General features: G+C 40.3%; 1 protein-coding gene across 1 annotated transcript; it reads right to left on the reverse strand.

Moving 5' to 3' along the window:
* Positions 1-311: 311 nt before the first annotated feature.
* Positions 312-13,780, reverse strand: LOC137344520 (acidic mammalian chitinase-like). Its single transcript, XM_068007555.1, has 12 exons — positions 13,756-13,780; positions 12,129-12,158; positions 11,841-12,042; positions 11,000-11,056; positions 10,591-10,756; positions 9,767-9,891; positions 8,154-8,281; positions 7,864-8,045; positions 6,238-6,354; positions 5,298-5,436; positions 1,990-2,242; positions 312-477 (listed from the first exon to the last, which is right to left on the reverse strand). The coding sequence occupies exons 1-11, from the start codon at positions 13,778-13,780 to the stop codon at positions 2,004-2,006; spliced, it is 1,410 nt and encodes a 469-aa protein (XP_067863656.1). The 3' UTR covers positions 312-477; positions 1,990-2,003.
* Positions 13,781-15,623: the final 1,843 nt, after the last annotated feature.

Below are 15,623 nucleotides of genomic sequence, written 5' to 3' on the forward strand. Positions count from 1 at the left end.
TCCACGATATGAATGACTGGGATCGTTTTTTATTTTGGAAACAAAATTAAAGTAGGTAGAAATCAGGATACCAAAACCCAGTTGAGTCCAGTTTTCCTTCCTGCATCCAACTCAAAAACATTTTTCCTGTGAAATGCAGGAATCCCTGGAGATATCGGAGTGCTGTGATTTGAGTTTGTGTAAAGGATTGAAATAAATGCTTCTGCCTTGAACTGTTATATCAGAAGTGGATTCATACAGGTGAATTCTTTTTAACTGAAATTGTTATATTTCATTTATAAACAAAACACAAAGTAAACTGTTATCTGCATGAATTAATTATTTTATTTTGCTGTTTCAACTGCAATTATTATCTTCAATTGAGACAAATTAGACCCGGTGCATTAATGGTCTTTATCCATGAAGTGGTGACATTTCAGTGATTAAACTGAAGGCCAGTTACAGCTTCATCGGTATCCAATGAAGATTAATGGCAGGCTGGAAAAATAAAGAGCATCTTAGTGTTCTCTTCTTCAACAATAATATTTTAATATCACATCAGTGGCATAAAAAAACTTATGTATTGTGTCAAATTTTTAATTTTAAATTATTTTGTTTTTTGCTCTCCTCCCTCAACATCACATCTTCATCATCAAACAAGACTGACCAGAAACTCTCTCACAGACTTCCCCCAATTCCAATTTACAACCAGTTTCTGGAACATGTGCAAAAGCAGCTTGGGCTGAAATGAAAGTCAGTAACCCTGTATTATGAACATGTGCTAATTTTGTCACTGCAGAAGTCTATGAAACCTCCCTGCTCTTATATTCTATGCAGCACTGCAGTGCGAAGCCTCTGCGCCAACTGCAGGAGCATACCATCCATTTCAACCCAACTGAACCTAGGAAAGTGAACCTATAAATCAGTGGCATGAGCACAATGTGCTGCTACATTGTCAGGATTTGTTGAAATTGTACACCCAGGAAACTGCATTTTGTGTAATTTTACCTGTCTACTTTAAACTCCAGCCGTATTCCTTTGGGGAGGAAAGCTGCAGACTGCAGGAAGATATCAATGGACTGGTCAGGTGGGCAGAAAAGTGGCAAATGGAATTCAATTCAGAGAAGTGTGAGTAATGCATTTGGGGAGGGCAAACAAGGCAATGGAGTACATAATAAATGGGAGGATACTGAGAGGTGCAGAGGAACAAAGGGACCTTGGAGTGCATGTCCACAGATCCCTGAAGCAAGCAGGACAGATAGATAAGCTGGTTAAAAGGCAAACAGGATATTTTCCTTTATTAGCCGAGGCATAGAATATAAGAGCAGGGAGGTTATGTTAGAACTATTTAAAATATTGGTCAGGCCACCGCTTGAGAATTGTGTACAGTTCTGGTCACCACATTACAGGAAAGATGTGATTGCACTAGAAAGGGTACAGAGGGGATTTACGTGGATATTGCCAGAGCTGGAGAATTTTAGCAATGAGAAAAGATTGGATAGGCTGGGGTTGTTTTCTTTGGAACAGAGGAGGCTGAGGGGAGATTTAATTGAGGTATATAAAATTATGACGGGACTAGATAGAGTGGATAGGGAGGACCTATTTCCATTAGCAGAGGGATCAGTGACCAGAGGATGTAGATTCAAAGTATTTGGTAGAAGAATTAGACGGGAGCTGAGGAGAAATTTTATCACCCAAAGGGTGGTCGGGGTCTGGAACTCACTGCCTGAAAGGGTGGTAGAGGCAGAAACGCTCAACTCATTTAAAAAGTACTTGGATGTGCACTTAAAGTGCCGTAAGCTACAGTGCTACGGACCAAGTGCTGGAAAGCGGGATTAGGCTGGATAGCACTTTGTCGGCCGGCATGGACACGATGGGCCAAATGGCCTCCTTCTGTGCCGTAACTTTATATGATCCTATGATACACTGGCATTTTATACCACCTGAATATTACTGTTTTACACAATATGAAGGCTTTGATTTGCTACTTAGGTTAGTAAGTATACCTACCTTCTGCTTTCTCATTAAGCCCAGTTGCAACAGTCACAGGAAGTATCAAAGACTAATCCACTGGCACAATGTTTCAGGTAAGTCCTTCCATTGGAACATTGATAAAACTTGTTCTTATCTTTTGGATCAGGGTAGAAACCGTTAGATTTGCCAGCGCAGAACCCACTGCCACCACTGCCACTGCCGCCACCACCACTAGGGGCAGTAGTGGGAGGAACAGCTGGTCGCAGTGTTGTTTTCGATGGACTACAAACTAGAAGGAAATGAAATTCATTAATTCATTGCTTACTTAAAAATTGATATAAACTGAAGTTAAGGATTGCAAATTAAAGGGATGTTGCTGCATTCAAAATCTTCAGGTAGAATTCAATTCCGCGAGTTACTAGGAACAAGCTGCTCTGGAAATTCCGATCAATGAGGACTGCTGAGGAAAACTTGTGATGTAGCAGATTCTGTGCCTGGAGTGAATTTGTTGTAGTGCAGACTTTGAAGAGTGATTTAATTATAGTTTTATTTTAAGTCAAGTCACAAAATATTTGTAGCGGATGTTACTGAAATGTGGTTCTATTTTCACTCAGCGTCAACTGATAAAATATTTGTGGCAGATCCCTCTGATTAAAAGTTTAGTGTGTTGCCACAGGACTTTTTATCACAGGATAATGCCTCTTTAAATGATCGTAGACTTGAAGACTGGGCTAAGTACGATGGACTGTAACATTCACCAGTGAGAAAACAATAGGAAAGGTCTAGTTTGCTCTTATTTTTACAAAAATTTTGGAAAGTGCAGCTTAGGCACATTACATTACATCATTAGCATAGTGGTTATGTTACTGGACTAGTAATCCAGAGGCCTGACTAATAATCCAGAGACATGAGTTCAAATCCCGCCACGGCAGCTGGGGAATTTAAATTCAATTAATTAAATAAAATCTGGAATAAAAAAAACTAGTATCAGTAATGGTTTCCATGAAACTACCAGATTATTGTAAAAACCCATCTGGTTCACTAATGTCCTTTAGGGAAGGAAACCTGCCGTCCTTACCCGGTCTGGCCTGTATGTGACTCCAGACCCACAGCAGTGTGGTTGATTCTTAATCGCCTTCTGAAATGGCCTACCAAGCTACTCAGTTGTACAATCTCGCTACAGAAAGTCACTACATTCAACGGCATTACCAATGCCGAATCCCCCACTATTAACATCCTGGGGGTCACCATTGACCGGAAACTTAACCGGACCAGCCACATAAATACTGTGGCTACAAGAGCAGGTCAGAGGCTGGGTATTCTGCGGTGAGTGACTCACCTCCTGAATCCCCAAAGACATTTCACCATCTGCAAGGCACAAATCAGAAGTGTGACGGAATACTCTCCATTTGCCTGGATAAGTGCAGCTCCAACAACACTCAAGAAGCTTGACACCATCCAGGACAAAGCAGCCTGCTTAATTGGCACCCCCTCCACCACCCTAAACATTCATTCCCTTCACCACCGGTGCACCGTGGCTGCAGTGTGTACCATCTACAGGACGCACTGCAGCAACGCGCCAAGGCTTCTTCGACAGCACCTCCCAAACCTGCGACCTCTACCACCTAGAAGGACAAGGGCAGCAGGCACATGGGAACAACACCACCTGCACGTTCCCCTCCAAGCCACATACCATCCCGACTTGGAAATATATCGCCGTTCCTTTGTCGTCACTGGGTCAAAATCCTGGAACTCCCTTCCTAACAGCACTGTGCGAGAACCGTCACCACACGGACTGCAGCGGTTCAAGAAGGGGGCTCACCACCACCTTCTTAAGGACAATTAGGGACGGGCAATAAATGCTGGCCTTGCCAGTGACGCCCACATCCCATGAACGAATAAAAAAAAATACACATTACATGGGATATCTATCCAGAGTTTGTGGTGCTCCCAGACTTCTTTCTCTTTGTCTAATAGCTGCAATATTTATCAAGAGAAAAATTCACTGATTTCTATTACATTTGTGATTAAAGCATGAAAATAAAGCTTTGAAAAGTATAATCTTTACTTTAATGTGGATTAATATCTCAACATGTCTGTACTTTTATAATTAATTTTCCATAATCATCACATCACATTCCAGAAAGACAGGTATTTATCAAGTGGCTATAAAACACAGAAATTCCTTAATGTTTGTCACACTATAGCACCCTTATACATATAAGCCATACTGCAGCTCCTGTTATCAAGTTTATTATTAGTATTACATACTCATTGGAAAATCCAACCCTAATTTATGATCTCCACTATTAAGGTATATGAGGGTTGAAATCACGCTCTCTGATATTAATAACCAATGCAGTAATGCATTCGTATGAAATTCCTCTGCCTGCCATTTTAAAAAGAGGTGTCATCCTATTGGGTTAATGTCTTAAATAGTAGGTAATGACATTTACATTGAGCCTTCAGCACAGAAACAGGCCATTCGGCCCAACTGGTCTATGCTGGTGTTTATGCTCTACACGAGCCTCCTCCGACCCCTCTTTATCCAACCGTATCAGCATATCCTTCTATTCCTTTCTCCCTCATGTGTTTGTCTAGCTTCCCCTTAAATGCATCTACGCTATTTGCCTCAACTACTCCTTGTGGTAGCACGTTCCACATTCTTAACAATGGGTAGAGATTTCTTCTGGATTCCCTATTGGATTTATTAGTGACTATCTTATATCTACGACCTCTAGTTTTGGACTCCCTCACAAGTGGAAACATTTTCTCATGTCTACCCTTTCAAACCCTTTCATTATCTTAAAGACCTCTATCATGTCACCCCTCAGCCTTATCTTTTCCAGAGCAAAGAGCCCCAGGCTGTTCAGCCTTTCCTGATATGGATATCTTCTCAATTCTGGTATCTTCCTTGTGAATCTTTTTACATCTTCTCCAATGCTTCTATCTCCATTTTACAATATGGAGACCAGCACTGTTCACAATACTGCAAATGTGGTCTCACCAAGGTTCTATACAAGTTTAAAATAACTTCTATCAATTCATACAAAAATGAGAACAGATTAATTACTGACATCATACTGCGTGATTCAACACCATGTGTGGCTCTGTATTTTTGTCTCACTTTTGGTTTAGGACATTAATGCTAGCAATTCATATTAATATTCTTCTAGTTAAGTAACCAAAAACAGTGCAAACTGAAAGGTTGAATTTCGGACTTACTTGTTTAATTTAATGGCTCTCTGTACTGACTTTCTATTAAGCAACAACAAGTAGTTGGTTCCAGCCATAGAATCATGACAAGGAATGACCAGTTATTGAGAGTCATGACAAGGAATTACCTGGATTAATTCCAAGCAGAGTGTGCAGTTTGCTGATGAGAGGATAACGTCCCTGGTGGCAGAAAGTACCACTGAAATCATCCAGAGAGAGGGTCCACACCATAGCTCCTCCCATATTGTTTTGCTTCAGCCACTTGATCTGGAACACAATATGGAAAATTTATTATATAAATTATTGTTAGTCTGCAGGCTTCTCTTCAAATGTGATTGCAAAATCTATAACATCCCAAATCATTAAGATAGAAACACTCTTATTCTCATGTGTTTTGTCCGAGGAAACACTCGAATTGGTGTGTTATCAACCAACTGCTTTTATTTCCAGATCCTCTAAAATCTTCCCGTCATAGAATAACAAAATCAATTCAAGAGAGATCTTGGAGTGTAATTGCTACAATGTGCGTACTCCCATTTAGTTAACAATACGCAAGTACCTTACATATCATTGTGGAAGTGCATGGTGCTTCATTACAACTTACATATTACTTTTTATGGGAGTCTAGCGGGATGAGGAAAAAATTCCCATCTAGAAATACCTATGTTTCAATTATCAATAATATTACTGCATTAGTATCTCTGAGGTGAGACAGTTCTCCAGAACCTCAGTCTGTTTCTGTCACAGATTGTGGTTTGGGCACAAAGAGGTGAGTTGAGAAAGAATACATAAACTTCTCGCAATTTTGTTGTTTGAGGGAGTAAATCAGGAAAATAGAGCAGGAATTTTAACTAATGTCATGCCTAATTGTGTCTAACAAATTAAATGGTTGATTTTCCAAATGCACTTATTGGAAATGCAAGTGTGCTGTCCACGGTTTTGCATCCATTAAAATTAATGGTCAGAAAATCATGGCTGCATTTGATTTCCTGATATGTGGAGAAGCCACAGTGGTCGTGTGCATTCGGAAAGTCAGTCCTGAAGTATATCGCAGTATGTAGAGCAGACCTTGTCTTCATAGCTTTGTGGATTATCATATCCAACCCACACATTTCCCTTTATTGCGTATGGAACCATCTGTGGAGAATCCCATTTTTCGGTAGCACCTTTTAAGAAGAGGCAGGTCTGTTGAAAGAATGAGACATTGAGATGTAACACTTTGTAGTTGAAAATTTAAGTGCAGTAAAGATCTACTTAAATTAATTAGTTCCTGTTAGGTTTACTCAGCTCTTTTGGACCTTTTCTTCTGAAAGGCACAAGATACTTAACTTAGAATCTATTGGGGGTAATTTTGACTTTGGGCGATAGTGTAAAATGGGGGATAGCGATTCAGCAGCCCATTATACATCTCACCCAATTTTCAGTGGGAGAGATGTATAACGAGTGGCTGATCAGGTAGTGCCTGTTTTACATTATCACCCAAACTCAAAATTAGCCCCATTGACTTTTAACCCAAATTACAAAACCCCAAGCAATGCCTCCTAAGAGTTCACACGTAACACCAATTTCTACTGAATTGCCATTCCTCACATGGCAAGTTCCCTGTCTCAACCCTACCATTATGAGGTAGTGCCCAGCTGAGGCCAGTAGCCTTCTGATAGAGAGGGTATCAAAACAATTGGGGCGAGAATGATATTTGGGCCTCAGGCCCACGACCTTGCCCACCTTGTATTGGAATTGTGCAAGGGACAAAGAGAAATAAGAAAAATAACTTTTAAATTGGGCAAAAAAACTAACTGCCCGAAAAGGAGGCATCTGAGGGTATAGAGGTTTATAAGATAGTAAATGGCATGGAAAAGGTAAATCTGGAATATTACTTTAAACTGTGGGAGTAAGACAAGGAGACACAGGTTCAAACTAAGGAAAGGTAACTTTAGGCCTGATATCAGAGAGTGATCAACACTTGGAGTGAACATAACAGTAGAATCGTAGAGGTGGAAACTCTGGAAGTATTTAAGAAACTTGACAACAATTTCTATTGAAAGCTATTCGGCCATTCCCCACATGGCACGTTCCTAGTCTTGACCGTGCCATTATGAGGTGGTGCCCAGCTGAGGCCAGTAGCCTTCTGATAGAGAGGGTATCAAAAAAATTGGTTCAAGGATGATATTGGCAGTGGCCTCAGGTCCAGTAGCTGGTCCACCCAGTCAATTAGGGAATTGTGCAAGACAGTCAGGAACAAAAGGAGATAAAAATAACTTTTAAATTGGGCAAAGAAACTAACTGCCTGCAAAGGACACATCTGAGGTTATAGAGGTTTATAAGATAGTAAATGACATGGAAAAGGTAAATTTGGAATATTACTTTAAGACAAAGAGAGGCAAGTTCAAACTAGGGAAAGAAAACTTTAGGCCTGATATCAGGAGATTCTTCTTCACGCAGAGTGAACATCCCAGTAGAATTGCAGAGGTGAAAACTCTGGAATTATTTTAAAAAACACCTGGATACTGCAAGGGGAGGACTGTAGGGCGCTGCTCGAAGGATAAACTAATATGGGCCAAATGGTCTTTCTCATCCGTTATTATCTTGTGATAAACAGGAAATTAATGCCCATTACATTTATGTTTTCTAATAGCAAAACATGAGATTTTCAAGGTGCTTGGATATTTGGTATATTTGCATCAGTATAAATACCTCAAAGTAGGCCAGAAACCCAGTTTGTTGTGTGTAATGCCCAGCTGGTCCAGCACCACTTGCTGGAGCACCGACAGCAGTACTGGATGTGCTCAGTCTGTAGGAGCGACCGTAGGCAGGGAATCCGAGGTTCAGTTTCTCTGCAGGAACTCCACTATCCTTCCAGTATGTCATGGTGTAGGCTGTGTAGAGATTGGTAACATTAACGCTTAGTTCCAGGAAGACTGTGTGCATTTAATAAAAGATAGTTACCTGGTTGTAAAACTGAATTATGTAACATTCATGAATACGTACCAGATTATAGAACTTGTTATTGCCTTGAGCTGAAGGGAGAGCATAAAGAGGACTATTTTCTCCAGTGAAGGAATTCCATGCACCATAGAAATCATATGTCATCACATTGAAAATGTCTAGAGTTCTGTAAGAGAGAAGATCTGTGAGTTACACTGATATCTTACGCAGTAAAATATATATTTATTCTTAACCTTATCCTCAGTCTTCCCTTCCTCCTATAATCTAAAACCCAACTTAGGTTTCAGCTCCATTACTACTCAGTTTGCCTGGTATGATCCCTTACTCTTTTCAACCATGGTACTGACCTGCACCATGAGCCTTGGCCCATCATCTAGGTTACTCAGCAATAAAATAATGGAATATTTTGACGTAAATGGCCATTGACACTGTTTCTCTGGGTTTTCCACCAATCTTCTGCTGCAGTTCTGCAGAAGATCAGGGAACGAGGGCAGAAATTCTACCACACTATCTTCAGGAAAACTTGGCTGCAGGATATATGTGGGCTGAAACATGGCAGATAGATTTTAATTAGAATAAATGTAGGGCAATACATATATGAATAAGTAACAGAAAACATTTGTATAATATGAAAAGGCCTCTTCTGGTAAGGATCAAAAAGGAATAAAGATTAGAGAGTAGTCATTGATCATACCCTCAATAGAGGGCATTGTAATGTAAGACAGAACAAGTAATTCTGATATTGCACGGATAATGGTGAGGCCAGTTCTGGAGTATGGCATGTAGGTTAGTTGTCCTGTCTCAAATGTGATATAACTGCATAAGAAAAGGCTTAAAGCAGAGCACTCAGAATGATCCCAGTCCTTAGCGGACTAAGACATGAAGAAAGAATAAAGTGAAGAAACTTATTTTTGTTGGAGAAAAGACTTTGAGGAGATATTAAACAGGTTTTTAAAATAATGAAATGTTTAGATTAGAGTCAAGTAAATAAATTGTTTAACTTTGACAGTGCTAGAGGACACAAGTCCAAAATTCACAAGCCTCGACCAAGGTTAGAAATTAAGGGAAAAAGATCCCCCAGAATGTAGTGAATATGTGTAACTGGCTTTATTGAAAGTAGTTGATTTTGACACCTTTACAAAAGATCTGGATTGATATCAGTTGAGAAGAGGGTCAAAGCTTATAGAGATATTAACAGCACTGCTTGAGTTTTGGTCTCGTTAGGGAAGGTAAGGAAAGGAATTTAGTGTCCCTAAATGTAGAGCATTAGCAATGCTATAGGAGGGAAATCCATAACAAGCAAATCACACATGAACATTGCAATGAGCAGGATTAGTGGGCCAAATACCCTTTTCTCAAGTCAGACTTTCTTAAATTATGATTTGAACAAGTAAGTTAAAATTCATTCCCACGACTTCCAACATGAATTAAAGGCTTCAGTTAACTGAGAACTTTTTAGCTTATCTGACCAGCCAGAATATTTATCATTGAAGAATTAAGCATGGGCTTTCCTAATAACTCATTGGGTGAATGCAGAGCCTGGTGTGGCACTGAGTAATATGGGCCAGCAATTTCCTGGCATTTGCTGAGTGAGCTGATCTCCACTGTGCCGGTGCTACAATTGACCTATAAGAATGATACCAATACTCACTTTCCCAGCTCAGGAACCTCGTAGGCGGCTTCGATATTGGGTTTTCCAGCAGCCACCGCAGCTGAGAGTAACAATCTAGGTTGCCCGGTACTTTTTCCTTCTGCTTCGAAGGCTGCTATCAGTTCCTAAAAGCCGAAAATATTGTAGTTTCCCTTTTCAATCGATTACACAACATGCAGGCTTCAAAAGATGACCAAGGGAACACTAGGTTCCTTGTTTTGAAAATATACCCATGGCCAAGCTTAGCACAGTAACATATCTAATAAAAGGGTACAACCAGAGCGTTAGCCAGTCTTAATCAGAGGCCAGATTGACAGCGATTACTGCAAAACAACATTTTAATCACTGTGTGTCGAAAATTCAGCTTAAGTTCCTGCTCTGATCAATATGCAGTGACCTGTGCTGGTAAGTATGCATGTGTAGACATCAGTTGATTGTATATCTGGGCAACTTGCACTGTCTAGGCTGATAAATGAAGAATAGCCATGTGGATGAGGTACTAGAAGTAAAGTGTACCCCAGGGTGCGTCAGTGCCTTCAGGAGATTATTTTAATGAAGTCTTATTGCAAGCCACAACAAAGTGTTGTGTCACTTTAGCATTATGATTGGTTCCAGATTTTTTTCAAGGCTTATAAAGACCACATTTGCATCCCACATTAATACCACGACATGTCACAGACACTAACACAGTAATGGGTTTCATTTACTTATTCATATGGTGTAACAATTTTCTACAAATGACAAATAAATTATTCTGTAGGTAGTGTTGGTTTTTGGCAGTCCTTACACTGAGTAACTAACTGGTAAGGTGCACTCAGTCCTACCTGTGTTAAGACTGTAAAGAGGCGCTTGTCTTTATAGGGGCTTCCTCTTAACGCAGGATACTCCCAGTCTATGTCCAAACCATCAAACCCATAACCGCGCAGGAAGCTAATCACAGACTTTATGAATGTTTGGCGATTTTCAGCGGTGAAAACCATAGTGCTGAACCTAGAGAAGAGAGTTAAAGAAAAATCATCATTGATAACAATAATTGGCTGGGAAACAATTGTAAAATTGATTTTGCTTGCTTCTCTTTGAGTCTCCTACATATTTTTTTGGGAGTTTGGCGACTCTTGCCAACATATGTTAAGAAGCAAAACAATTTTTGATAGTCAACTATTATCTTTTTATTTCATGAAGAATTTGAAATAGAAAGTGCTTCCCATCCAACACCAAAACAACAAATCTTACTTTTGAGTTCCAAAGTTCCAGCCTCCAACAGAGAGAAGTGTTTTAAGGTTTCCATTCCTGTTGCAAATTAAACAAATAGTTGAATTAGAAAAAATAGTGAATGTAATAAAAGACATTCAATAATATTAGAATAATTACCAAAATTACCCCAAAATATTACAGGCCCGTGGGGTGAAATTGGACATGGGCAGGGAGTCAAAACAGGTGGAATAGCATTTGCTGATCATTATAGGACACACCCAATATTCGGTTTTATTGAGGTCAATGGGACTGAATATTGGACGGAGTGTCTAATGGTGGATGGTTGAAATACCGTCTCTTCTGCGACTCCGCCCATATCTAATTTCACCCCTCTTATCTCTTTAGTCCTCTCTCTTTGATACTAAATCTAATTGAAGTTCAGTACCTCAGACTAGCGGTATAGTGCACTGGTGTATGAACACAATGTACAACAAGACGATAGGACCCTGGTTTATGCTTTTTGTGCAAGATTATCACTTTCTCGACAACAGTTTCCTGTTCTTCACTGAGTCATTAAATGGAGGTGGGACACTGCCTCGCAGAGTGCAGAGGTCAGTGAATAAATCACCCTGCGCCACACTTATGTAACTCTTAGTGGCTACACAACGCTGGCCGAGCTCTGGGGCCAGGTCGTTTGTTGGTCCTCACAGAATGGAAATGATAAGAGGATCTTAAAAAAGGTGAAAAAAGTAAAATACGGGGAATATAAGTGCAATGCAATGCATCTTATGTAGGAGGCTATATAATGTGCAGTTGATTAGAACAAGACTTAGAATTTGGGAGTTAGTTGTAAATGTATTAAGTTGTAGATGTACAGTACCTGTTTTTAAGAGAGTTGAATGATTTGTAGAGAGTCACATCATTCCATTCAATAGTGGCAATTTCATTGTTGTTCATACCAGCAAAAGCGTAGATCAGGTGAGTGCACATGCAAGGGTCCACATCATCTGGCATGTAAGTTGCTGGTGCTGGTCTATACTGAGCCCAGTTTGCAAAGTAACAAACCAGTCTGTAGGCAGAGCCTGTGAGCAGGCAGAAATGGAAATCAGGACAGTGCTTCTACCCATTACATTAAATAAAGAAAAGTATGAAATGCACAAAGACTCACCCAGTTGCAGGCACGCCAATAAGACCACCGCTGTAATAAAGAATAAAGGACAAGTGTTTTAGAATTATAATCAAATGATGCCTGAAGGTTCAGAGATTTGCAGTAGTATTTTTGCACAAGTAGGGGGTGCCGCAAGGATCGGTGCTTGGGCCTCAGCTATTTACAATCGATATTAATGGCTTAGATGAAGGGACCAAGTGTAATGTATCCAAGTTTGCTGACAATACAAAGCTAGGTGGGAAAGTAAGCTGTAAGGAGGACACAAAAGAATCTGAAAAGAGATATAGACAGATTAAGTGAGTGGGCAAGAAGGTAGCAGATGGAGTATAATGTGGGGAAATGTGAGGTTATTCACTTTGGTAGGAAGAATAGAAAAACAGAATATTTTTAAAATGGTGAGAAACTATTAAATGTTGGCGTTCAGAGGGATTTGGGTGCCCTCGTACAAGAAACACACAAAGGTAACATGTCGGTACAGCAAGCAATTAGGAAGGCAAATGGTATGTTGGCTTTTATTGCAAGGGTGTTGGAGTACACGAGTAAGGAGGTCTTGCTGCAATTGTACAGGGCTTTGGTGAGACCACACCTGGAGTACTGTGTACAGTTTTGGTCTCCTTACCTAAGGAAGGATATACTTGCCTTCGGTGCAACGAAGGATATTTCCGATCTACAACATAATATTATTTATAGGCACTGGCCCTCAGTTATTTAATCACTGCAAAATAATATGGTAAAATAAATGCCAAAAACAATGTAGTCACTTCAACCAAATCATCTCTTCGCTGCTCAAAATATTGAGATGTGCATTTTAAACCAAAATTGGCTAAGTGACAGTAGAGAAGAAATAGTGTAAGAATATAAATATATGGAGTTGTAAAAGACCAGTTGGCCACTGGACTAATTTCTTTGGGTACATCTTCGATAATTTGCTCTCACTAACGTATTCAGTCTTTGGGATCATGATTTCAAGAGGATTTCTCCGTAAGCCTGGCAATAATCAAGCAAAAACTCTTAGATATTAATCTAGCAGAACAACCTAAGTTATATAACCCTGCCCAGTGAGAAAGAACATGGATTGAAACTTTTATTTATTCATTTGTATGAAAGGTCATTGCAATCTCAGAGGACGATACTTTTGGTTAAATAAATAGAAATTAAATCACAAATGACTGTAGTTCACTGAACCATTTTATCTTGTAGCTGTTGACATGTTTTTACACCTTTTACTATATGTGCAGTACACATTATACATGCTTATCTTCTGTTGTTTGCAGAGTCAGATTACATGAAGTTTAAAGTAAAGAATGTGCAACATAGTTTATATTTCAGAAAATCTGCAGTTATAATTAGAAGTGCAAAATAAATTGTGAAACTGAAAGTACTATTTCTTGGTAAATTCCTCAGCAGGTGAATAACATTCAACAGTGAATGAATTCACCAAACAAGAATCACCCAAATCAGCATCAAACTCACTGCATTAAACTGAGACTTTGTGAGTATGTAATCTGAAGAGAGAATGGGGGAAGAGGTTTTGCTCTGAGAAAAAGCTCAAAACATAAAAAAGAATCAAATTCTTTTGTGAAAATCTTACTATATAAAATATAACTAAATGAAAAATCAAACTCACCTGTCCCGAGTATAAGCTTCGCCATCTTGCAGATGGTGTATTGTGGACGCCCTGCTTCCCCTTTATAGACTGAGCTTATCGCTGTTTATTAATAATTTTGTGTGTTGAGAGCTTTTACATCTTTGGAAAAGTAATCAGCCATGCCTTTGATATTTACAATGAAAATATAAGTGCACTTTAGTGCTTATCTTGATAATTGTATTGTGAGCCTTATCATGAAAACTACCTTTAGTTCCAGCTGGAAGGTTGTCCTTCATTATAGCACTGCACTTGTTTTTGCACTGAAGATAACGCTCTGAAAACTTAGAAACATGGGAGGGTCATCTGGTGAAGTTTGGAAAGAATCTCCAAATAAAGGTAGAGAAGGGTGTTGTCCTTGAAGGCTAACACGAGGTACCAGGCAAAGAGAACATGAGAAAGTTGCTCGAAAAATACCAGGTGGCAAGTGACCACATGGCTAGCATGAGGTTGGAGCCTAATGGGCGCCAATGTGCTGTAGAATCATGGGGGATATTTTCAGGAGAGCTGCAGGTAACATGTGGAAAAAGCACAAAGGTGGCAAGCAGCCATGTTGGGTTTATGGCCATGTGCCAAGAGGTAACCATGTAACTTGTGAGGAAACCACAGGCTAGGATGCCAAGTGAGTATCAGGTAATAGGTTTGTAAGGGAAAAATAATGTGCCAAATAAACATGGATATGATTAGCTAGTTATGCAAAAGTCTGTGTGCCAACAAGCAGCAAACAAAGATTGATATAAGGTTACCACGAGTAAACTGGTCAAGATTTAATGGGTGAGGAGCAGGAGAACTTCAGGGTAAGATATTGTATTGGAGTGAGTCCTGATGTAAAAGTGCAGCATCAAAATGGTATCGCTTAGTGCTGATACCAGCTTTCAGAAAGGTTAATGTTGCCAGGCAAATATCAAGTAGATGTCACATGAGTCCTGGGGTAGGACACTGATGCCCAGTCTACCCGACAATGTGGAAAATTGCCCAGGTATGTCCTGTCCACAAAAGCAGGACAAATCCAATCCGGCCAATTACCGCCCCATCAGTCTACTCTCAATCATCAGCAAAGTGATGGAAGGTGTCGTCGACAGTGCTATCAAGCGGCACTTACTCACCAATAACCTGCTCACCGATGCTCAGTTTGGGTTCCGCCAGGACCACTCGGCTCCAGACCTCATTACAGCCTTGGTCCAAACATGGACAAAAGAGCTGAATTCCAGAGGTGAGGTGAGAGTGACTGCCCTTGACATCAAGGCAGCATTTGACCGAGTGTGGCACCAAGGAGCCCTAGTAAAATTGAAGTCAATGGGAATCAGGGGGAGAATTCTCCAGGCTGGAGTCATACCTAGCACAGATGGTAGTGGTTGTTGGAGGCCAATCATCTCAGCCCCAGGACATTGCTGAAGGAGTTCCTCAGGGCAGTGTCCTAGGCCCAACCATCTTCAGCTGATTCATCAATGACCTTCCCTCCATCATAAGGTCAGAAATGGGGATCTTCGCTGATGACTGCACAGTGTTCAGTTCCATTCGCAACTCCTCAAATAATGAAGCAGTCCGAGCCCGCATGCAGCAAGACCTGGACAACATCCAGGCTTGGGCTCATAAGTGGCAAGTAACATTCGCGCCAGATAAGTGCCAGGCAATGACCATCTCCAACAAGAGAGAGTCTAACCACCTCCCCTTGACATTCAACGGCATTACCATCGCCGAATCCCCCACCATCAACATCCTGGGGGTTACCATTGACCAGAAACTTAACTGGACCAGCCATATAAATACTTTGGCTACAAGAGCAGGTCAGAGGCTGGGTATTCTGCGGCGAGTGACTCACCTCCTGACTCCCCAAAGCCTTTCCACCA

The sequence above is a fragment of the Heptranchias perlo genome, chromosome 27 (assembly GCF_035084215.1).
Source record: "Heptranchias perlo isolate sHepPer1 chromosome 27, sHepPer1.hap1, whole genome shotgun sequence".
Lineage (NCBI taxonomy): Eukaryota > Metazoa > Chordata > Chondrichthyes > Hexanchiformes > Hexanchidae > Heptranchias > Heptranchias perlo.